Genomic DNA, 24,681 nt, shown 5'->3' with positions numbered 1-24,681 from the left:
TGGCTAAAGAAGAAAATAAAAATATAAAGAATAAAATAAAAAAATAATAAATAAATAAAAATAATACTTCGCAAGCATAAACAACCAATAAATAACAAACAAGGTAACTACAACAGACTAAAACATAAAAACGAAAAATTAAAGCAAATTGTGTGAATATTTTACAAAGAAAAATATACACAAAGGTTGATCAACGTAACCTCGGAAGTGTGAAGTACAAGTAAACAATAATTTGTTTTTTTGATCTAACTAAAGGACGAGTAAGAATATCATTCATTAAAAAAAAAAACTAGTAGGGCTTGGTACAATTGATGTTACTCTGCCATTATTAGAAAGTTTTTTGCTTTAAAAGGTAGTTTATAAATATAACTTGCATATATTAGCAAAAACCTAATGAATTGATAAAAATGAGAATACCGGACTATGACGCAACACTATGGTAAATATAAAAAATTAAAGGGTTTAATGTGGAAAAAGCAGAAAAAGAAAAGCTCGTAGAATTGATGCAAATTATTAGTAAAATTCACTCACTTTATGTGGACAGTTTGAGAAGAAAATGTTTATGTAAAAGTAGCATAAATTAAAAACAAGTCGCTCATGGGCAATTTATATCTGTTATCTTTCAAACAACGTTAGAGTGAAATTAGTTGTTATAACTTAACTTTGAGTTAAGTGAGAGTTGAGTTATGACTTAAAAGTACTAGCACACATACTCGTACATCAAAGTCATAACTAAAAGGGGTGCCGACCAGCAGAGTAACGAGGCCTAAAGGACAAGAATTAAAAATTCTTAATTCTTGTCCGCTACCCTAAACTTACTTTTCAAACTCATAAACATAAAACCACTCAGTCAATAACTAAAAAATTATAACCGATATTACCGTCAGGCCTTTAATGGTTTCACATCAATGAATTAGATCACATAAGCTCAAGGTTAGTAAAAGATAACAGATAAAGACCGTACAAATACAACGCATATTTGTTTGACAGTTACGCTACTCACGGTCCATTTGACAGAAAAAGGTGGCCTTCAAGAAAAAAGGCCGTGAAGAAAAAGAGAAAAGGAAAAATGTGAAAAATTTTTCGCCGGCGGAGCCGGCGAAATGCCTTCAAAAATAAATTTAAATTATCTCCATCAAAAAATCTCATCACATTTTCGGTTTGGGGGAATCCCCATTTTTGAAAATATGGGTGGGGGGGCCTGAAAAATTTAGTGCGTACCTTATTTTAGAAAACCTATTTAACTAATGCAAATAATGTGTTATTAAAAATTTAGTGCGTACTTTTAGCGGGTGCGTACCTTATTTTAGAAAACCTATTTAATTAATGCAAATAATGTGTTATTTAAAAATTTAGTGCGTACCTTATAGATGCCTTTATTTTGTTAAAACTACATGTTAAAGTTAGGGTTAAAACCCAAAAACAAATGAATACAGATACTACATCATCCTGGTTAAGTACCTAATGTTTTACATATACATGGAAAACAGTTCATCAACCTCATAGATAGGTGTACTTTTTAATGACAGAAAATAAAGCAAATATAAAAAGAAAGAAACTACAGACCTTTTAAATGTGTACATTGACAAATCTATTTATATGATTGAACTGTTTTCTATGTATATATTTAAACAATAGTCAGTTAACTTGCTTATGTAAATTGATTTTACTTAGATAACCTTTTATAAATTAATCAAAAATAAAAAACAACTTGAGATTCATCTAAACAGTTAAAATTACTTTGATTCAAGTAGTAACTATATTTTTGTCAAATAAAACTTTAAAATTGTAAAAAATTGTTTATATTCTTGTTAACTTCAGTTTTATACTGTTCCTACTAAAGGATATCACTTTAATTGTCATGTAACTTATTAAGCTAAAGTTTATCCATGATAGTTAAATTGGTCTCATTGTAAGTAATTATTTAGCAATCTAATAAATACAAAGGTTTGCGCTGTTACTACCATCACTACTTATTAACTAGTATACTTTAATTTACTTTATATATTCACTAATAGACTTTGAATGCTTACTTAATTGCTTTGTTTAATTACTGATCCCAGACAACTTATTGTGTGTTTCTTAAAGTGTGCATACAAATTAAAGGTGTTTGATGTTTTCAACTTATCATTTCAATACATTGTTACAAACTAAAACAGTTAAACCATACTACTTTGTGTCAATAACATATGTTTATTAGCCTGTAGTTCATTTCAAAGTTTGTCAAATACTTGCATCATTTGAAATCTTTATGGCTGTATATTTATACTATTACCAAAATTGAGTCTTTACATCTGTCATATACATAAAAAACAACACAGCAAGTTGTTGATAAATGCTTATTAGTGCAAACATATGAACAAAAGAAATTATTGATAGATAAAAGAACAGAAAGAAGTTAGTGATAGAAGAAGAGAAAAATTAAACAAAGGTGAGAATAAACCTCATACAAATACACACTAATAACCTTTAAATTTTGCTTGCTGTGAAGTGCTTTGTAAATATATGAGTGTAAACTTAAAAATTTAGAACATTTTGTTTATAGCAAACCTAATCCTGATAAGGTTTAACTGTTTCTTTTGTAAAAAAATGAATAAATAAAACTTTTTAACAATTAAAACAGTTTTGAAACTAATGACATTTTTGTTTTATAATTACTCTTTCTATTCACTTTCTATAATCTTTTATGCACACTTTAAGTAACTCTTATTACAAATCACTAATTTATAAATATATAAACTACATTAATACAATCAGAACTAACCAACTTAATTTTTATGTTGTAAACAAACTTCTACACTTAGATTAGCTTGCTGTCTCTTTGGGCTTCATTCATGAATAAAAAACTTCTTTATACAAGCATATAAAGTTTAGCTTAAATGTTGCTACTTTTAAGTGATTTTATTTATTTTGAGTCTTAATTAAGTTTTCTCTTAATTTAAGATAGCCTAGTAATGTTAGGAGAATGAAGCCCAACAAAACAAATATATGTTTATAAACCAAGGATACAACTCTATGAATAGCTAATATGAATTTGTGCAAAACTTATTTAACATCTAAAGCTTAATGTTATTCAAGCATGAGAACTCAAAAAATTTAATAGTAACAAAAGGACTCAACAATTAACAAATAGAAAATCTAAAACTTTAAGACAAAATATCAAGATTTATTGTAAATATCCAAAAAACCTTAACTTTGTTACTGAATATTCAACTAGTATTTCTGGTAACCCTTGCAAAAATACTAAGTTTTGCACAAATTAAAACAATCTAATTAACTATTAAACAAACTAACCTCAACAGCTGCTGTAGTAGGCACTCATCTTTAATCAGAATCCAAAAAAGTGTGATCCATTGCCTAATCTTAAGATGTAGGAGAAAGCCAAAGTTACAACTTATAAAGACCTTTGAAAAAAGCTAGGAGTTTAAAAATTTTACAGAGGTTCAAAAGATTTTTCATAAGAATTCTTTTGAATTTTTCTCTGCTCAGTTCACTTTACAATGATGTTTCAAAGATTTCAAAGACTGAGATGCAAGTTTTTAAAGCCTCTTGATGGTTTTTTTTTGCATCATGTAAGTGCCTTCAAGTTAATTGATCTTGTCTGAACATGCCATACTTCTAAGTATAAAAACTTATCACACTTTTTATGAATAAAGATATATGATTCTGTGATGAACTAGAAGATTAAATAGAGAACTTTTTCAAAGGTATTGCATGAGAAAAATAATATAAATTATCAACATAAATTTCAAGACTGTTGGTTGCCAAACTAGGTCAAATACCTTCTTAAAATTACTCACAAAATATAGAAATATAACAATTATTTTGAATTTTTCTCTACTTATTTCACTTTATAATGATGTTTCAAAGCTTTCAGAGACTGATATGCAAGTTTTTAAAGCCTCTTGATGATTTTTTGCATCAAGTAAGTGCATTCAAGCCAATTGATCTTGTCTGTACATGCCATACTTGTAAGTATAAAAACTTATCACACTTTTTATGAATAAAGATATATGATTCTGTGATGAACTAGAGATTAAATAAAGAATTTCTTCAAAGGTATTGCATGAGAAAAATAATATAAATTATCAACATAAACTTTCAAGACTGTTGAATGCCAAACTAGGTCAAATGCTTTCTTAAACTTACTCACACAATGTAGAAATATAAGAGTTTTAGAAGATAAAATGAGCAACAATCATCAAGTTTTATCTTCAAAAATATTGACAATCAAATAGAGTTTGCTTAAGTATTGTACAAAGCTCACATAAACAGTTTAAAAAAAAAAAAAAAGAGTTACTTTACACCTACAGCATCTAAGGTGTTTTTACTACAAGTGCTTTTCTCAAAAGAATATTCATTGAAAAAAATATTTTGCAAAGTACTATTTTATTGTGATGTCACATTAAAATGTAAGACTTTAGAGAATTCATAAAAACTACAAATTGAAACACTATCTTAGCATGGCAGGGTGGTTTTTAGCTTTTTCGAACATAAAATTCTTTTTATTTACATAATGTTAAACCTTGAACTTTTTTTTTGTAAAAAATAATTTGTTTTAATTCCATTGTTGTTATTCATTCTTTATAAAGTTTTTCGTAGTTTCTACCTTTTTTACTACATTGGCGATAACTGGTTTAACATATTGTTTAATATTTAAGCTAAAGTAATTCATTAAGCTCATATAAATTACATTGACAACTTTATAAAGACATATAAATTAAGCGTTTAACTCTTAATTTTACAAAATTGTTTTCTTTTTGTTTTAAACATGTTTATTACTTAACAATTTGTACAAGATTTATTTTATTTACCTTTATCTCATCAGGTAATAGCATTAAATTTAACTTTTGCAAAATCATTTTAGTTATTATTTAATTTGAATCGTTTTGCCATATTTGCCAAAACTATACAGTTTTTGTAGTCATTGGTATTACAACTTTTTGAAGCAGGTAGAAAATAAAAAAACCATTTTGTGCATAGTGAGTGAATGCTAAATAAAGACACACTTATCAAAATATTCATGAATGAGTTTGAAAAATAACTACTTTTATATTGCCACAAAGTCCATATGTTACAAGACAAACAAAACTCTGTAGAGTGTTTTTGAAACAAAGTTCAAGTATACTAAACAATTTAATTCTTTTTATAATAGATTCTCACTCACACAACTATAACTTGTGTGTACACAGATTTTTATGCAAAAACTTCTAAAAGTATCAGTCATTTGCAACAATGTTAAGTGTTAATGCTAAATGATACAATTTTTGTTTTATTTTGCAATGTTATTTATTTGTAAAGTCTTTACTTTGCAATCATTAATTTAATGTTCAATGCTATACAACATTATCTTGCCTATAATAAATCATAACTTTTTAATATCTCATTAATTTGTTGTGTGCTAATTAAATAAATATTCAAGGGTTTTTTAAACACTTAAAGCTAAATGAACTACAACATCAAATATCCCGTTGACATGCACACCACATCACCTAAACTTTTAAAGGTAAGTAAATAACCTGAAATTTTTGTTTTACATTATTTTTTCTTATTAAAATCACTGACCAGCTATGCTTTTCAATATTCCAAAAATCATTATTTTACAGACAACGTTTGTGTATTTAGGGTGATTATGATGTCATATTACATGAAAAGAAGTTAATACGTCTTAAGACCAAATCAATAAGTATAAGTCTAGGACATGTATAAGTGATTTTATTACTGTTTAAGATGAAAAATATGTGATTTTGGGGTAACTAATTTTTTGGCCGGCATACCTTTTGTTTGCAATTATTTTTTAGATTCTTCTTAATAAAGCAAATACACATTTTTGATAATTTAAAGTATTTATATATTAGAGGTACACTTAGAACTATTGTTTCAAAAACTGCATGCACTTGGTTTTAATAACAAAATTTGACAGTTTTGGTGGTCAGTATTCAGAGAAAAATACTGTACAGAAATTCTCTACTACAGTTTAAATATTTAGAAAAAACATCTTTTTATATTTGATCATTGTTGTTTTAATAAAACAATATACACAAATACTAATGTATATAGTAAATGTTTTACTAATGCAATTTAAGAATAGTTAGTAAACTTATCTAATAAATTAATATCAATAAGAAGGTGAAGAACAAATGGATGCAGAGGAGCCACACTCAACAGAAGTCAGCCTGGAATTGAAGCCTGTCAGCTCCACATACACTTATGCTGAGCAGCAAGAATACAACCAGATGTGTTCTACTTCCTATGAAAACAAGTTGGTTTTGTTTTGTCAAATAAATATTATCATTGTTTTTATGTATCATAGTTGGTTTGCACAAATTCTACATTTTTGTCTAAGAAAGTTTTGTACTGTTGTAATAAGGGTGGAAAACTTTTTTAGTTATTAGAACAAATTTACTTAAAAAATTCTCTCTTTGGCTAGACTTTTTAAAAAGCAGTTTTAGTGGGCTATGTAGTTTTGAATATTTTTACAACCACAAAGAAAAAAAAATGTTTGAAACTAATTGTTTAAATTACTGGTTCATTAAAAACAACTGTGTACTAAAAATAAATTAAAAGAAAATTGTATAGTTATTGTTAGTAAGAGCTTAATTTTATTTGTTTTCTGCAAAGCTAAAAATACTTCACAGCCACATATTTCTGTTTGCTAACAGATTTGGTCTACAGGTCATAAATTTCCCATCCCTACTTGACACTATTGTTTTTCAACTTTTCGAAGTTTTATGAATTATTACAAGAATATGAAATATTCTTAACTTACACAATAAGCTTAAGGGCATAGGGGGGTCCTCCTTGATTTTTACAAGTTGATCTTATTTTATAGAGTTTTATCCGAGCTATTAGACATTTTTAATTTAACAGTTTGAAAAAATTCAAAGTATTTTTAAAAATATGAGCAGTCAAAGTCAGTGACATCAATAGGTTTCTAATGAAAGGCACAAACTAAAAACACAAAAAAAGACCATTTCACTTAAAATCTATCTCCTCCTTCATTTTTAAAGCAATGTTCTTCAAATTTTCTAAAAAAGTGTATTATTAAATTTTAAAAAGATTGAAATTTTTTTAATTTTGAAAAATAAAATTTTTATTAAAAAAAAAACCACCTATTTTTTTTTTGTTTTATTCTTATCTAAAGTTATTTTTTTAATATTTAAAAAACTCCAACTTTCAATTTTTTTAAACTACAAAAGGAACGTTTCCTGAAAATTTATGGTCTCTATCGCAAAAAATGAAGGAGAAGATACGTTTTTAGTGATGTTTTAAATTTCCAAGAAAATTGACTTAGAAAAACTTTCAATTTTTCATTTGTATCGGAAACTTTTTATGAAAATTAGAATATCTCAAAAGTTAAATAAATTTTTTTAATTCTATAAAAACTGGCTTGTTGTTTGTACTTTAAGCTTTCATATAAGGTCAAATGTTATTTTTGTAAAAAAAAATGTCGGACACCCCTATGCCCTTAACTTATTAGCGAAAAAAAAAACCTTAAAGTAGATAGAGATGTTAAAAAAATATTAATAATGTTGTTATATATATATAGTTCTTTTTACAGTTTAGTTTAGAACCTTGACTTTCTACCTACAAATTTTCAAAGAAAAATTCCAAAAACTTAATTTTTACTTTTTCATGTTATGAGTCCACTGTTTGATATTATAAAAATTTATTTTAATTTTAAGATGTTTTATTTTTTGTAAAAAATTATAGAATTTTGAGATGTTTTATTTTTTGTAAAAAATTATAGAATTTTGAGATGTTTTATTTTTTGTTAAAAGTTACAAATTTTTCATTGTCAATTTTCTCAGAATTTTTAAAATCACAAAATATCTATCTTTTTTTATTTCATTTGTAAAATTTAAGACTCAAAATTTTTTAGGAATAGTTCCTATTATAGTTTTAAGACTTTGAATGTTAAAAATTTTAAAATATTAAAAATATTTTTTTTAATGAAAATATTTTTGTATTTAAAAAATATTTAAATATTGATAATGGACTTTCTGTAAAAAAGTAGAATGTATTTTAAGGAGAAGATAGATTTTTAGTGAAATAGTCTTTTTTTTTTTGCGTTATTGGTTTGCTCTTTCTTTAAGGAACTTACTGAGCTCACCAACTTCGCTGGCTTTTATCTCAAAATTTACTTTGAATTTTTTATGTGGCCTATTTGAAATTAAAAATAGTGCTATTTAAAATTAAGCAAAAAAAAAACTAGTTGTTAATATTGTATACATAATTATATATATAAAGTTATAAAAATACCTGCAATGTTAAGACTGTTTTATTTTGCAGTAAACTAATATATTTAAAGTTATGAGGGTTAAGTTATGTCTTTTTTAAGGTTACCAAAAAACCTCGAATCCAGGAAAAATTTGTAATTTGAAAATTCAAAGTAAAAAAAAAATGAAAAATCCTTGAATTAAAGTAATTTTAAAAAAAACCTGGTATTTAGAGTAAAAATCACTAAAAATACCTGAAAAGTATGGTATTTTAAACAACTTTTAAATGTCAAGTAGTAAAGTTTTAATTGCAAATAAATAATCTATCTTATAAATAAACATTTTTGTCATCTTCAAAATTTTTTAATAAAAAAACAAATTTAAAGAAGCTTTTAGAAATCTTTTCAATGTTGTTATACTATTAGGCACAGTTTTTTACCTTAAACTTAATTTTAAACCGAAAATAGACCGTAAAACGTCTAATTTTAGAAACCTGGAGAAAACTTGCTAAAATCATTTAGCAACTCTGCTTTTTGTTTTTCGTAACAAGTATTTTTCGAAATTAAGCAATTTACTTTATAATACTGGCACCAAACAAATAAATCAACAAACTCTAACATGCTGACAAACAGCGGATGTGCAGATAAGTGTTTGCGTGGCGTGCTTCGAAGCGGGCCAGTACGTCGAATCGTTGCGGTTGATCGAGGAATTGGAAGTCCACCACTTCGCGCACTTTTCCACCAGCAAGGAGCTGTTCAAGCTGAAGGGCATGTCGCTGCTGAAGCTCAACGACTACAAGAGCGCCAAGGAGAATTTTTTCAAGTGCCTGCAGATATCGGCGGAGGACTCGGTCGACATCAGGCTGGAGCTGGCCGCCATCTTGCTCGACACCGGGGAATACCGCGTCGCCATCGAGGTGTTTTGGTTGTTTAATTAGTCTGCTTTTGTTTGAAAGTTTTTAGATTTTGTAAAGTGTCTAATTTTTTGATAATACTTTAGACACTAGATGGAGCCGAGAAAGAGGAGAATGAAAATGAAATTTCACCGAAAGACCAGATGAGGCTGCTGAATTGCAGGTTCCAAGTTTTCAAAAAGTGGGGCCAGCATCCCAATAAAAAGTTTGTTATTTGTTGAATGTTAAGTTAGCGCGTTTGTTTTTATGTTTAAGAAGTCAAGCTGTGCCGTTTCGAGTTACCAGAACACTTTTATCAGCTTAAATAGAATTTCAGAATCGTTAGCTATTCAAAGTTCAATAGTATTTTTTTATAATGAAACCCTAATTTGAAGTCTAATTTTTTCCTTACGTTCTGTTTAGCTTTAGCAAAGTTAAAAATTACTAATAAATATGTATAATAAAATCTAGATGAGGAAAAGATAATTTTAAGAAGATTACTTATGTACTTAAAACAGTATTTGGAGCTGTTTTTTTATTCGATAGCCAAATTTTTTGATACGAAAGTAGAGATTAATATTAATAATACAAAAAAAAACTAATGTTCGGTTTGTTTACTGTAGTTTCATCAGAACAATAACAAAGTTAGCATATTTTTTTAAGGATCAAAGAAATACACATTATGACGTTTCAAATAAATTGGAATAGTTTTAGTTGGCTAATGCATTAGCCAACCAAAGTTATTTAAATTTATTTGAAACGACATAATGTGAAATTTTTTGATTCTTTAAAAAAGGTTTATTTTAACTCTGTTACTGTTCTGATGAAACGCTTAATGTGTAGAAACTATAGAAAAAAAACCGAACATTAGTTGTTTTGTAATTGTATAATTAATACTTTTTACAGTAGATTATTTTATTGTGGTTAAATTATTAAGTTAAAATGTTTTCAAAAATGTTTTTTTTTGTAGAATGTTTTTCTTAATAATAAAAATTGCACCGAAGTTTTATAACCAATTATGAAAACATAGAGTTTTAATACATATATTATTAGAAACACTGCTTTAAAGAAAATTTTAAATTAAAGAAATATTTTGCTCAATTATAAGTGCTTAAACCAATTCACAAAATTAGGATACGATAGATCACTAATACCAACTGATAGACTATTTATTTTTAAAGTTACTGGAAGTAAAAAAAATGTTTATTAAATCTTAACTAACTTATACCCTTAATGCTCATAAACATGATTAATCACAGAAAGAAGCTAGCAGCTGCAGCGGATGTTGTATTGATTATGCTCGCCAACAGACTGAAAACTACTTTCAAAACTGAGGTTAATTTCAGTTAGTACTTTTTCTGCTTAGTACAGACAGTTTTCTTGTTTTCCAATAAATATAAAAGTACTTTGTTTGGTTATTTTCGTATCAGAGTTGTTAAAAAACCTGACATTTGACAATTTTGTAAAAAAATCCTGGAGTTTGAGAAATCTGGGAAAAGCCTGGAAAATCTGGAATTTCGAACAAAAATCATTAAAAAATCTGGAATTTTAAAAAAACTTAACATGCAAAGAAATTAAATTTCGATTATATATCAAAAATCTATCATATAGAAAAAGAAAATATTAATAAAGTGCTTTTTTAACATATTTTAAGTAGATTTACAGTGTCTTTTCAATGTTGTTATACATTTTAAATCAGTTGTTTACCTTAAATTTACTTTCAAACCAAAAGAAACCAAAATATTGTTATTTAAAATATCTGCAATAAGTTTAGAAAACCTAGAAAATTTTGTCAAAAAAACCTTTGACGACCATATTGAATGCAAGTTTTATTTTTTTATCTGTTAAATTTTTCTTAAAAAAATTACTTATTTTATCTTCTACATATCATGCTGATTCTTCATTTCTCACTTTACTTTGTGTAAACAAAAAATATATTATTTACAAGGTCTTTACCGAATTATCAAACTTTAATTTTCTCATACTGTCTGGGTACTTGATAACTTTTAAAATAAGTACAAATAAACTGGTTCAACGTTCAAATTTTTCAGCTGTCAATAGTGAAGCGAAGTAGGAAAACAACCAACCCGTTCGCAGGCGAGATCAAAGTGACTTGCAAGAGGGCGGGCAAGCAGAGGATTGACGAGGAATTGTACCTGAAAGCCGACTGGCAGGTCTTCAAGCAGAGGCAGTGGATCGACTTTTACAAGGTTTGTTTTGATAAAGTTTCATTGGTATGTTTTAGAACGCTAGTGTATTTGAAATTCTTTTAGTTTTGCTTTTGATACTTAAAAGCGAATTTGAAATATGAGTCTAATTTTTAATTTAAAAATAGTTTAGTTGTACAATGCTTATTCACTTATACGGAAAATTTCAGTCGATAAGAAAATAAATAAATAAATTCAGTATTAAACACAAACATTTTTGTGTAATACATACTAATGTTTAAGCTTTGATGCTGTGAAAAATTTTTAAGTGATTTTATAAGTTCTGCAATTTATTACATAATTATGATGTAATAATACTAGTAAAGCATACGTACAATTTTATTTAAAACTAGTTTAGTTATTAGAAACCTTTATATGTAAAGTAAATCAGTTTTAAAAAATAATGTTTTTAATTTTTTACAAAATTAATATATAAAAGTTTTTTTATGTTTGGTTTTTAATTCAAACTATCAAAAGTTCTTAATTGAAACAATATTTATTTAAGATGAGGTACATAATTTTTTTTTTATTATTAAAAAAGTTTTAAGTTTGACATACTCAACATACAAGGTTTCAGAAATAGACAAGTTACAAAAACAAAAAGAACACGAGTTGCAATAAGCTTTAAAAATAAACTAGAAGTTTGTAAAAAGATGGAAAAACAATGTTTAAAGTCTTTTATAATAAAGCATTTTAGCATGGGCGAGTCGACTTTTCACGACATTTTGAAAAGTAAAGTGTAAGGAATTTAAAGCAGAAAAAGGAAGAAAATGGCTGAGTTATTATTATTTACTTTACATTGCATAAATTACAGCAGTTATATTATTTTATAAAAACACTATATTTTGTACTTGTCTGGAAAAATGCTTATCCGGATAAGTCAATAAGCACTGTATTATTAAAAACTTATTTAAGTTGAAAATTATAACACATTCAGGTTAGTATTAAATTATAAGTAACTTTCTTCTATAAATGTTTTTGGATAAGTTAATGTTTGCTTCTACGGAAATGATAAGGGATAGTTTTAGAACATAATCTTTTGTTGTTTTATGTCAGTATAAACACTCCATATTTACTAAAAACTGATTCAAAGTTTATACAAAAGTTTGAAAAGTATATCAATTCTTTTTTAACGAAAACATCAGCGAAAGTCTACAGAGCTTAAGCCTGGACCTTCGTATGCCGTGAGATAAGCTAAGTTTAACATAAGGTTAAATCATACCAAAAAAATCTTTCTTAAATACAAATAGTTTGTAACTTAATATTCCAAAGTGTTTTAATATTTTTGCTGCATATTATTTCTTTAGTACAAAAAATTTTACGAGCTAAGACTCTACCAATATAATCAACCTTATCAATCAAGGAGTTGCTGAACCTGCTCAACACGTGCAAAAGATACAAGGAGGCCTGTTTGATAAGCGACCACGTTATGAAGGAGAAAAACTTCTTTTCGCGCGCGAAAATTTCAAGAAGCAAGCTGGAAGTTATTTTGTTCAGGTTCAGCCTGTTGAGCGGGTGGTACTATTACGCCTTCAAAATACTCAAGTTTGTTTGAATCAAGTTATTTGTGTTGTTTATTGATATAATGAATACTTTGCTGTATTTTTATTAAATTTTAATTTTACAAACATAAATAAACTTATCAAGCAGTTTTTTTAGCTAATTTTGGATTTTAGTATATATTTTTTAAATTAAAAACTGTATTAAAACTTTTAGTGCTTTTATAAATGGCATCCAAAATAAAGACTGTGTTTTTTATAAATAAAAGTTTAAAATTCTAACATCATTTATACAAACACTGTCTTACTGTGCATTGTTTCCATACAAACCTGTTGTATATCAAATGAAGGAAGGTGATCTTATCGAAGAAGGAGGACCAGTCGTCGGTGCAGAACCACGTGTGGAACATATTCAATCAGGTGGTCACCAGGATGTCTCACAGTCAGAAGGTTCTCAAAAACACTCACAGGTTTCTCCACAGAATCATGGTGGTCAGTATTGTGTCAAAAAATTTTGCAGAAAAGTATTATTAATTGCAAGGCAGAAAATTTTGCGTTTAAGGTTTTTTTCATCTAAGATAATAAATACGTGTTTATTGAATACTGTCTATATCCCAGTATTGGTTATCTATTATTTCATTCCAATAATTATTGTTTTTACAACAATAATGCGCTTTATAGTAAGTAAACTTATGTTGACGTTTTTTTGTTTTGTGCTAATGTAAAGTATTATTTTAATGACTAATTAAGTTTACCACTTTTTAATTGCTGAGTAAATTAAAGTTTTTCGCAATAATGATAAGTTATTTTTGTGTTATTTCGAAAGTTAATTACTAGCAAAACAAAGTGGTTAATCTGTTTTCTTTTTAAAAGCATTCACGAAAAGAAAGTATACAATTACAGGTACAAGATAAGAAAGTTTACCCGCTTCAAAGCATGTTCGCTCATGGAGATATTGCATCTAATAACTTCAGACCTGCACTTAATTATTACATCGAACTACTAGAAGAAGTTTGACAATTTTTGGTAGATGTATCTGTACTTTAATTGTTTTTGAAAATTTTTAGTTATTAAAAACAGAATAGTACATAATAAAACTTCACTTATATATTTTATTAAAAACCAAGTAAAGTTTTAAAAAGTAATTATAAGCAAACTAAACGTTATTAACAATTTCAATCCCTTTCTGAGAAAAACCAAAAGTATATAGTTTTTTAAGCTCGTTCTGTTACTTATATCCAAAATTCATAAATTTTTGAAACTCTTATAGTATCTTTTTGTAATGTTTTAAAGAAGTGAATGTGTAAGTTAAAGTAAGACTTTTAGAGTTAAAAAATGTCTTTAGATTCATTCAAAAAATGTACGTAGCTTTTTTAAACCAACTTTGGTCAGTGCTAACGAATAAACTTATCGGATAAATAACAAGAATACTTGCAGGAGCAAGAAAATCCGGAACTGCATTTGATAGTGGGAATTTGCTACTGCCACATACTCACGCAGAAAACTTGCGGTAACAAGCACACTTATGTCGCGCAAGCCTTCGCACTCCTTGCCAAGTATTGCCAGGTTTGATTATTTTGATAGACTGTTTATTACGTTGAAGATCCTCAATGGTAATGTTTAGTTTTCTTGCTAGAATATTTGTTTTGATAAAGTCTAAAAGCTGACGTTTTTGAAATTAATGAAACAAAGTTGTTTGTAATATTTCATTGATAGGTTAACTATTAAAGATTAATAAAAGCTATATAAAGGTTTTTTGTAAGTACAGTTTTAACCCGCACTTATTTCATTCGGATATAAATACCCGCAAACATAATTTTAACTTTGTGCATTCAATAACAATAAAAGCTACTTAAAATTTTTGAAAGTTCATGAGTCAGCTTCTGTTTGATAAGTAAACAAAATATCCTTCTTTCAGTAATGATGTTATTTAATATAAACTGAAAAGGCTGATATTTCAAATAAAACTTGAACAAACCTGTATAATGTTTGAAATGGCAGCTGCGGAACAACAAGCAGGAGTCGCTGTACAACATCGGGCGCGCCCTCCACCAGATCGGGCTGAACCACTTTGCGGTGCACATTTACGAGGACGCGTTGAAGTGCGGACCACCTGCCACTGTGGTCGACGCGGTGTGCGAGGACAGCTTCGACCTCCGGCACGAGATCGCCTTCAACCTCAGCTTGATGTACCGGCAGTCGGGCAACCACACGATGGCCAACTACGTGCTGTTCAAACACAACGTCGTTTGATGCTGCACGTCTCAATTTCAATTGACCGTTTTAGTTTGTTTTGCTGCTTATGCCTTTTTAGTAAATTTTTGTAGAATTTTATTCCTACTTTTATCAAGGACGTTTGAAAAATTTTCTTATTAAGCACAAACCTTCAGTTATTTTAGATTTTTTCCTTCGATAAGCTTGCAGAAGAGCTCTTAAGATTTTCACTCTTTTTTATAATTGTGTTGATTTTAAAAGTTATTTACTATATTGTAAGTTTCGTTTAGAAAATTGAAGTTTTAGGAAGTTATAATTTTGTGATACCTAGATTTTTTATAATACTAAAAATTTAAACTGATAAAAATGTATAAAGTAAAAACATTTGTATTTTTCCTTCGTTTGCTGTCTCAAACAATAAAACTAATTATAAACCAGTAATGATTTCAAATAATGACTAACTTTTTTTTATGCTATTTATACATCTAGAAATAAGACACTTTTTTTTACATTATTGCATAAAATGTAGGTTTTTATAACATATAATCAATTACAAGCCTTAAAAACATTATAATTAAAATTTTTAAAGTTTTGTATTATAAAGTTTGAAACTTTATCTTGTTAGTTTTTTTAACTTTTAAATTTTATTTTATCAATCTGCTATCAAAAATATGAATGTTTTTGTATAATTTTTAAAAAGTTACAAGTTTGTAGGGTATTTTTGGTTCTTAAGTGAGTTTGAACTTGTTTGCGATATTTAAGTTGACTTGAATGATTCAATTTATAAGTGTTCTAAATTGATTTCTACTACAAAATGTACCTTATGATTTATCATGTTTTTATGCAAAATTAAATTATTAGTCATATTAAACTTCTTTATTGCATACAGCTTTGTACTACTCTGATCTAAACGAATATGATAAAAACATTTTGCTATGAATCGTCCGTTGTTAGTCAATCGAAAAAAAAAGACGATTACGAAAATAAAGAGTAAAAAAGCTCGTAACGATTATCACCTAAGTGTTTTAGAATCTCTATTTATAAAAACATGTAAACCTAATTTGTGTAAGCAACAATACGTTTATAAATCTAATCTTTATAAGTTGTTATAGATTTTATTTGAATTTTGTCGCTTATTTTTATTTTATTTTTAATGTTGCTTATCTTAGTTAAATTACTGATAAACTGTTTTGTATATGCATTTATGAATTGTGAATGTTTAATTAATTTTTGCTCAATTATGCTAATTAGTGTTAATTGATTTTTCTGATGTAACCTCTAACTATTTATATACTCAAAATTTAATCTTAAAATTAGTTGCTAACTAAAGTAATTGAAAAGCGTTAGCCGAAATCGATTTTACTTGTTTGTTGCTTTAATAAAGATGTTTTTGAATGAATTTTGTCTTAGATTTCTGTACAATTTATACAATTATTTGGCACTTAGCTAATCAATTAATACTTCAAATTTATTAACAAAATGGTACAACTGTACAGGAAAAACATTGAACATTTTTGGTAATTTCACACAGTTCCTCCGACCACTCGTCTTTATCAACATCATAAACACCAAACTAGGTTGAGTAAAACGAAACACAAAAATTTTACTGCCAATTGAAACAGCCTTACTCATTCGTCTAAATTTTAGATTCGGTTCTTTTAAGGCAACAAACTTGTTACAAACGCTGTCAAAGACCTCGCAAAAATCGTGTTCGCAGATGACGTAATACTTGCTTCTCACCGCAACTGCGCTGTGCCTGCTTTTGCTTTCCATCATGCTGGGCATCGGCGACCAAGTGTCGGTGATGACGTCATACGACTCGACCGTTTCCGAGTAATTTTCTTCTTCGTCATCTTCCCCGCCGCAAACCACGATTCTTCCTTGGAAAACGGCGCACGCCGCATGCTGGCGCGCTTCGCTCATCTCCGTGACTCCCTTCCAAGCGCGGCTTGTTGCATCAAACTTCAAGCAGGAGTCGGTCACGTACCATCGGTAACGGCCGCCTAGTAAATATATTTCGTTCATGAAAGCGCAGCAGCAAAATGAACTTCGTCCTCCGTTGTCGTCTATTTGTGAAACTTTCTCCCAAGTATTCGTTTTTGCAATGTATTTTTCGATGGTAGTTTTGTCTTCCTTAAACATGTAGTTACCTGCTGCTATTGCATAAATTTCTCCTTTCAAACAAACCACTCGGTTAAAATTTGCTTTTTGTTTCTTTGGAGTAATAAATTTCACATTTTCTATTGTTTTGTGAAACACTTTGTTTGAGTTTTTTAAATGTTCATCTAAAACACCACAAATAACTATATCAAAATCATGTTGGTCGCAATATCTATGGGTGTAGCAGTTGTTTAGCAACTTTTTTGGAAAATTCTCTTTGTTATCCAAAACTGCATTGAACAGTGCACCATGTTCTTTAGTTTTAGAAAAGTATGAAGATTTATCAATAACGTGTTTCAATGTGCGATCGGGCAAAAGATGAAACCGAACCTTTAAAAAAAGATGTTTTGCATGCTTGCTCCTTTTTTGTGTATTGTAGCTAGTCCAGCTATCTATAGCATTGAAAACTTCTAATTCTGAAGTAATTTTTAACCCAGAACTACCCATTATTCTTGCAATCAAAATGTCTTCTATTTCTAAAAAGTTTTTAGTTTCAGCAACCCCTACAAAACAACGTTCAATGAAGCTGAACGTTTTTTTAAATAGAACGTTTAGATTGTAAATGTGTGACATCTGGCAGTATGTGGATACGTTTTGAACAGTTAAATTATCTTCAATTTTTCTGCTTAGTTTTGGTACGTTTGTTAGTAGAAAAAGTTTATTTAGTTTGAAAGCCGAGACAAACATTGCTTCTTTAGATTTTTTCCGACCTAAAAGTGTTTTAAAAGTATTAGTTAACATCTTTTATTTTCAAACCTTAACTTAAATTTCCTATATACTTGTTATTTATGAAGCAATTAAAAAATATATTTAAAGCGTTTAAATAAATTGTGTTTTTTCTAAAAATCCTGAGGTAACTTGGTTTAATAGCAAATCTGAAGTTGACAAAATAATCATAAGGTTTATAAATAAATACTTCCGAAATACATATTTTAAAACAAAAAATTAAACCTGTTTCAAAAACTTTTATCTTATTTTTGTTTTCATTTATCTTTCGAGCATTGTTTTTGCATGCTTTAACTAAACTAAAGCTTTTTCTACGATTTTTTGATAATTTAAAACTCATTTTAAGTTAAACCTGCCTAAAAAAAATTAATTATTTTTTTAACATTAAAATAAAAATAAACATCTGATCTATGTATCCATAATAACTTTAACAGTAAAAATAAATTTGTCATAACATTTTTTACTTGTTTTATGGATCGAGTTATAAATGTGTTTTTTTTTTGAGTGTAATAAAATTATTTTATTTAAATATGGAATTTAAAACATAAAATTTAAATTAAAAAGGTAAGTTTTATGCAAAATCTTAATACAGTTTCAACTGTAGTTTTAGAGTAACTTCATGACTAACTAGTAAGAAAGTAATATTAAGTTAAAAGATTGACATCAATTTTAGTTTAAAAACCAATTAAATACACACATCTTACTGAATTATGTCAAATATTTTAGGCTGTAATATGCTTAAACTTCAACGGCAGAAATATATATGACATTCAAAAAGAACAAAACAACGCAATATATACTTAAATAATTTTTTTTGAAATAATTTTCCAAAGAATATATAAAAAAATATTATTTTTTAGCTTTTAGTCCACTTTCAGTGTAGTTAAGCCAATAGTTGGTTTTTCTAAACTGTTTTAGTTCTACTTTATAAGTTAAATTATATTTTAAATTTTAAACTAAATTTATTTATTGAAAGACTTTACTTTGATAATACAATGACAAGTAGCACATCAAAGGAGAAATCATAAATAGTAAAAATAAATCTGTATCGTTGAAAATAACCATAATCAAGATAATACGAATGAACATGGAAGTTTTAATATTCTGTTTATGATTTAAGAAAATAAGTCAGTGTAAAAAAAATAATTTATGATTTATACCTAAAAATTAAAGCTGGCGTTGAGTATTTTGTTTGAAATAAAAAATAAATCAAATTGAACTTTATTTAAGGTTTTTAGTGTTTAATACACACACATTAAACTTACGTCCTGCACATTACAAAAAATATGTTCAGTTATAAACACTATCAAGGTAAAAAATTCAACTGGTAAGTAAAGTGAGTATTTATTATGAAACATAAGTATATGTTATATTGTTCCATATTTATTATTCCTTTAATTCTATTCTATGAATATTTAATTAAAAATAAAACTCATTAAAACTAGAATTACAAGCAAATAATTGGTTAACAACATCTTATTTTTTTCCATTGAAAAAAAGGTATAAGCTTGCTAGCCTACAGTAACCCTCTGTTAAATATTTAAATCACTTTGATGAATAAGTATTTTGAATTAGCAACCATGAATAAAAAATTGTGTAAACCATTTAATACAAACGCGTGCCGATATGACATGCTAGTTGGTTTGTTTTTAGTTTATAAATTTGTTCTTATAACTGAATTAATTCATTAGTTCAGTTGAGTGGAATTTATGTCTGAACGGAGCATTAGTATTGCTTCTATTGTTAAGTATTATTATATTGTTAAGTTCTATTGTTAAGTTCTACCACTCGGCCATCGCTGCTTGTCAGTTAACTTGATTTGAAATATATATTCTTATGAGAAAGGAGTATAAAGTTGGAAACTGTGCTTGGGTCAGAACGAAGCGTGTTCATTTAATCGGAGGACTTTCTGTTTGTAAAGTATTATTTATACTATAATTTCAGTGTTAGAGATGTAACTTTAGAGATTTGTTCACGCTATTATGTTGGTTTAAGGTTCAAATTAACATTGAAAGTAAAAACAAATTTGTAACAGAGTTTTTTATTAAAAACTAAAGAGACACATGCGCTGGGATATTTTAACCATTAATCTAATAGACAAATAAGTATACAATATTATAAAATAAAGAAGGTTATCTATGTGATATTTTTGTATTTTTTATAAAGTATCTTAGTATTAATATGCATGATTTTCACTTTTAAAAATTAAAACTTACTTTTTCAGTACTACCTTAAGCTATAGATTTTATTTTTAGGTAAAATAAATATTGATTTAGACCGTCGTTTGATTGTTATTAGATGAAGTTTTATAGTTTGATAATAATATTTTGTTTTAATTATAATCATTCGTATAAGCCAGCTCAAAGCTCAACTAAGACAAATTCCTAAAGAAAATAGGCAAGTAAATATACTTGATATACTCTGAAATCACGAGTTTAATTCGTTAAACTACAAAACATCTTCCCCGCCGCAAACTACGATTCTTCCTTGGAAAACGGCGCACGCCGCATGCTGGCGCGCTTCGCTCATCTCCGTGACTCCCTTCCAAGCGCGGCTTGTTGCATCAAACTTCAAGCAGGAGTCGGTCACGTACCATCGGTAACGGCCGCCTAGTAAATATATTTCGTTCATGAAAGCGCAGCAGCAAAATGAACTTCGTCCTCCGTTGTCGTCTATTTGTGAAACTTTCTCCCAAGTATTCGTTTTTGCAATGTATTTTTCAATGGTAGTTTTGTCTTCCTTAAACATGTAGTTACCTGCTGCTATTGCATAAATTTCTCCTTTCAAACAAACCACTCGGTTAAAATTTGCTTTTTGTTTCTTTGGAGTAATAAATTTCACATTTTCTATTGTTTTGTGAAACACTTTGTTTGAGTTTTTTAATATTTCATCCAAAACACCACAAATAACTATATCAAAATCATGTTGGTCGCAATATCTATGGGTGTAGCAGTTGTTTAGCAACTTTTTTGGAAAATTCTCTTTGTTACCCATAACTGCATTGAACAGTGCACCATGTTCTTTAGTTTTAGAAAAGTATGAAGATTTATCAATAACGTGTTTCAACGTGCGATCGGGCAAAAGATGAAACCGAACCTTTAAAAAAAGATGTTTTGCATGCTTGCTCCTTTTTTGTGTATTGTAGCTAGTCCAGCTATCTATAGCATTGAAAACTTCTAATTCTGAAGTAATTTTTAATCCAGAACTACCCATTATTCTTGCAATCAAAATGTCTTCTATTTCTAAAAAGTTTTTAGTTTCAGCAACCACTACAAAACAACGTTCAATGAAGCTGAACGTTTTTTTAAATAGAACGTTTAGATTGTAAATGTATGACATCTGGCAGTGGATACGTTTTGAACAGTTAAATTATCTTCGATTTTTCTGCTTAGTTTTGGTACGTTTGTTAGTAGAAAAAGTTTATTTAGTTTAAAAGCCGTTACAAACACTGCTTCTTTAGATTTTTTCCGACCTAAAAATGTTTTAAAAGTATTAGTTAACACCTTTTATTCTCAAACCTTAACTTTAATTTCCTTAACTTAAATAACCTTAACTTTTAAGTGAGTTTGAACTTGTTTTCGATCTTTAAGTTAACTTCAATTCTAGAACTAGAATGATTCAATTTATAAATGTTCTAAACTGATTTCTACTACAAAATGTATCTTATAATTTATCATGTTTTTATGCAAAATTAATTTGTTAGTCATATTAAACTTCTTTATTGCATACAGCTTTGTACTACTCTGATCTAAACGAATATGATAAAAATATTTTGGTATGAATCGTCCGTAGTTAGTCAGTCGAAAAAAAAAGACGATTACGAAAATAAAGAGTAAAAAAGATGCATATTAAATTAAGAATAGTAAAAATTTCAATCTGATACTAGTTTTACCTGTTATGTCTTAAACTCAAAAACTACAGCCGCCTTTCACTAAAAGTTTTTTATTTAATTTTTTGAATGTTTTTCTAACTGTCATTTTTTAAATATGCAAATAGTAAATATACTACTAATTATTATTGGCAGCAGTTTAGTTACAAAACGTTTTCAGATAATTTCCTTTTTTCTGTAAAACTAAAAGACTATTTTAATCTTCAGATAAATCAATTTTAAAATTACAATTTTCATTTTGACTTTGAAAGAAAACAGTATATTTCTAAATAAAAATACGGAAGACAGTTTAGTGTTTTGTGAACGGTTTTCCATGGTATTAACATGGATGAGCATATAAAAAATATGTGTTGATCTGAAAAGTTATTAACAATATAAACATTTGATTAAAAACAAAGCTTTTTATTATTGGCTTAGTATTTTATAGCTGAAAAATAAATAAAAGAAATCTTCTGATGTATTTAGTGCTTACCAAAAAACTAGTTAGATGTGAGTTTGATAAAAATTAAAAATGCAGCAAAGAGATAACTAAAGGTTATCGGTTAAAAAAAAAAGTTCCAAATCGCAAGCGGATCCATAGTTTATTAGCTTAAAATTATTTTTTTTAAATGTTAAACTTAAAACTAATTTCAAAACGTTTTTAAATAATTTTAAGAAGAGAAAAAAAAAATTAAGCTAAAAGTTTGTAAAACTAAATTATTTGTGCAAAGTACATTTTTTCTGCTATACAAGAGTAGTAACTAATAAACTTTTTTTAAATAAGTACAAAAATTAAATCGTAACTAATAAATATTTTGTATCTCTAAAACTTTAGATATTTGCACTTGTGAAATAATTTGTAGAATTAGCTATTGGTATTAAACTAAAATATTACACTTATGACATAGAGAGGTACTTAAACGTAACACTTATTTGTCTGTATTCTATAACCAAATACTTTAGTTAGTTGATTGGTCAAATTAAAACTTAATTTGGTAGCTTTTAGCAATAAAATGTTTGAGTAACGAGTTTTAGCTTATAAAATAGACGGTTTGTAATAGGTTATTAATTTATTCTCGAGATTTTTTCTTAGTTGTAAGTTGACAGTTAAACACATCTTGTCGTTAAAATTACAGTTAATATTATTCCAGACAACTTTAATGAGATACATTATAGATGAAACTTTTTCGAAAACTATTCTACTATATAGTATTATTGAAAACTTATAATTAAACCCTTATATACTGTAATAAACCTTTTAATAACTACTTTAAACAGTTAAAATTTTAGACCGAAATGATTACATTAAAACGTGTGCTCAAAATTATTTTTAAAGTTTTAAACATATGTTTTACAAAAATTTTACGAAAGTTTGATATGTCTCTAAAAAAACTTTTTACTTAACAAAACATTTAATTTTAATGTTTTCATCCACCTTAAAAACCATTACTTCGACAGTTTAAATTCGTTTCATCTCTATTTCGAACATTTTAACAAAACTAAGTTAGTGCAAAAGATTTATAGCCAACTGGTATGTTTTAAACTAGTGCAGTTAAACGAGAGAAAGTGCCTGAAGATTTACCAATAACACTATTGATTTCTGTTTACAATGTTTTTAGCTACATTTGAGCCAAGTTGTACGTAGTTATTTTGGAAACGGGTCTAAATTGCACGAAGGGTCAAACTGTGACTAGTGGACTCGATCTCACAACCTCCCGCTTACAGAACAGCTTAATAATTGCTGAATTACACATCGATTTTAAATCGATCCTCAACGCTAGTATATAATGTTAATATAACATTACATGCTTCAATTTTTACAAAACAAATAAAGAGATCTTAATTATTAGAAGAGAAATAATGTATTTGTTCTTTCAAGATTATATTATGCAAACTATGTTTCGGTCAAAAACCTCGTCAGCGCTTAAATAATAAATCTTATTCAAACATAATAATTCAATCATACGTTAAAAAAAAACTTTATTTAGAGTAAATTAATTTAAAAATAACTATATTATAAATGGTTATTGTACTTTTCATTTCAAATATACTTACAAAAAAACAATTGTTTGTCTAACACAACACTTTTACGTTATTATAAAAATGTGTTCAAAGCAATTTGAATCAATCTTGTTTGTAATTTAATTGAAATTTCAAGTTTTTTTTTGTGATGCTTGATTGTCGAGCTTCTCGTAATTCGTTTAACTTGAGATCTAAATTGAACTTTATACTTATAATGATTAGTATATTTCTATCAAGAAATTGTGCTTAAAACAATTTGAATGAATCTCGTTTGTAATCTAATTTAAACTTCAAGTTTTTTTTGTGATGCTTGATTGTTTCAGCTTCTCGTAATTGAATTAACTTGAGGTCTAAATAAAACTTTATATTTGTAATTATTAGTATATTTTTATTAGTATATTTTTATTAAAAAAAATTTGCTTAAAGTAATTTTAATGAATCTCGTTTGTAATTTAATTTAAATTTCAAGTTTATTTGTGATACTTGATAATGGGGTATCTTGTAAATTGTTTAACTTGAGGTAAATTAAACTTTATATTTATAATGGTTAGTAAATTTTTATCAAAAAAATATAATAATAAACGTGTGCTTAAAATTATTTTCAAAGTAATAAATATATGTTTTACAAAAGTTTTACGAGTGTTTTATATGTCTCTAAAAAATTTTATTACCTAAAAAATATCAAATTTGATTTTAATGTTTTGATCGACCTTATAAACCATTACTTTGACAGTTTAAGTTCGTTTTATATGAATTTCGAACATTTTAACAAAACTGCTGTGCAAAAGATTTATAGCTAACTGGTATGTTTTAAACTAGTGCAGTTAAACGAGAGAAAGTGTCTGAAGATTTACCAATAACACTATTGATTTCT

At 27.3% G+C, this 24,681-nt stretch overlaps 2 protein-coding genes across 2 annotated transcripts; one reads left to right on the top strand and one right to left on the bottom strand.

Moving 5' to 3' along the window:
• The first annotated feature begins 6,140 nt into the window (after positions 1 to 6,140).
• LOC145836777 (general transcription factor 3C polypeptide 3-like) lies at positions 6,141 to 15,070 on the top strand. Its single transcript, XM_082944550.1, has 10 exons — positions 6,141 to 6,240; positions 8,852 to 9,135; positions 9,219 to 9,337; positions 10,371 to 10,446; positions 11,163 to 11,321; positions 12,682 to 12,863; positions 13,168 to 13,309; positions 13,721 to 13,828; positions 14,255 to 14,383; positions 14,819 to 15,070. Exons 1-10 carry the CDS (start codon positions 6,141 to 6,143, stop codon positions 15,068 to 15,070), a joined length of 1,551 nt encoding a protein of 516 aa, XP_082800676.1.
• Positions 15,071 to 16,554: 1,484 nt separating this feature from the next.
• LOC145836776 (kelch-like protein 40) lies at positions 16,555 to 17,638 on the bottom strand. Its single transcript, XM_082944549.1, has 2 exons — positions 16,704 to 17,638; positions 16,555 to 16,579 (listed from the first exon to the last, which is right to left on the bottom strand). Exons 1-2 carry the CDS (start codon positions 17,636 to 17,638, stop codon positions 16,555 to 16,557), a joined length of 960 nt encoding a protein of 319 aa, XP_082800675.1.
• Positions 17,639 to 24,681: the final 7,043 nt, after the last annotated feature.

Source organism: Thalia democratica, chromosome 5 (genome assembly GCF_965202585.1).
Source record: "Thalia democratica chromosome 5, ktThaDemo2.hap1.1, whole genome shotgun sequence".
Taxonomy (NCBI): Eukaryota; Metazoa; Chordata; class Thaliacea; order Salpida; family Salpidae; genus Thalia; species Thalia democratica.
The sequence above is the reverse complement of the archived record's forward strand: the minus strand, read 5'-3'. Positions and strand labels throughout refer to the sequence as shown.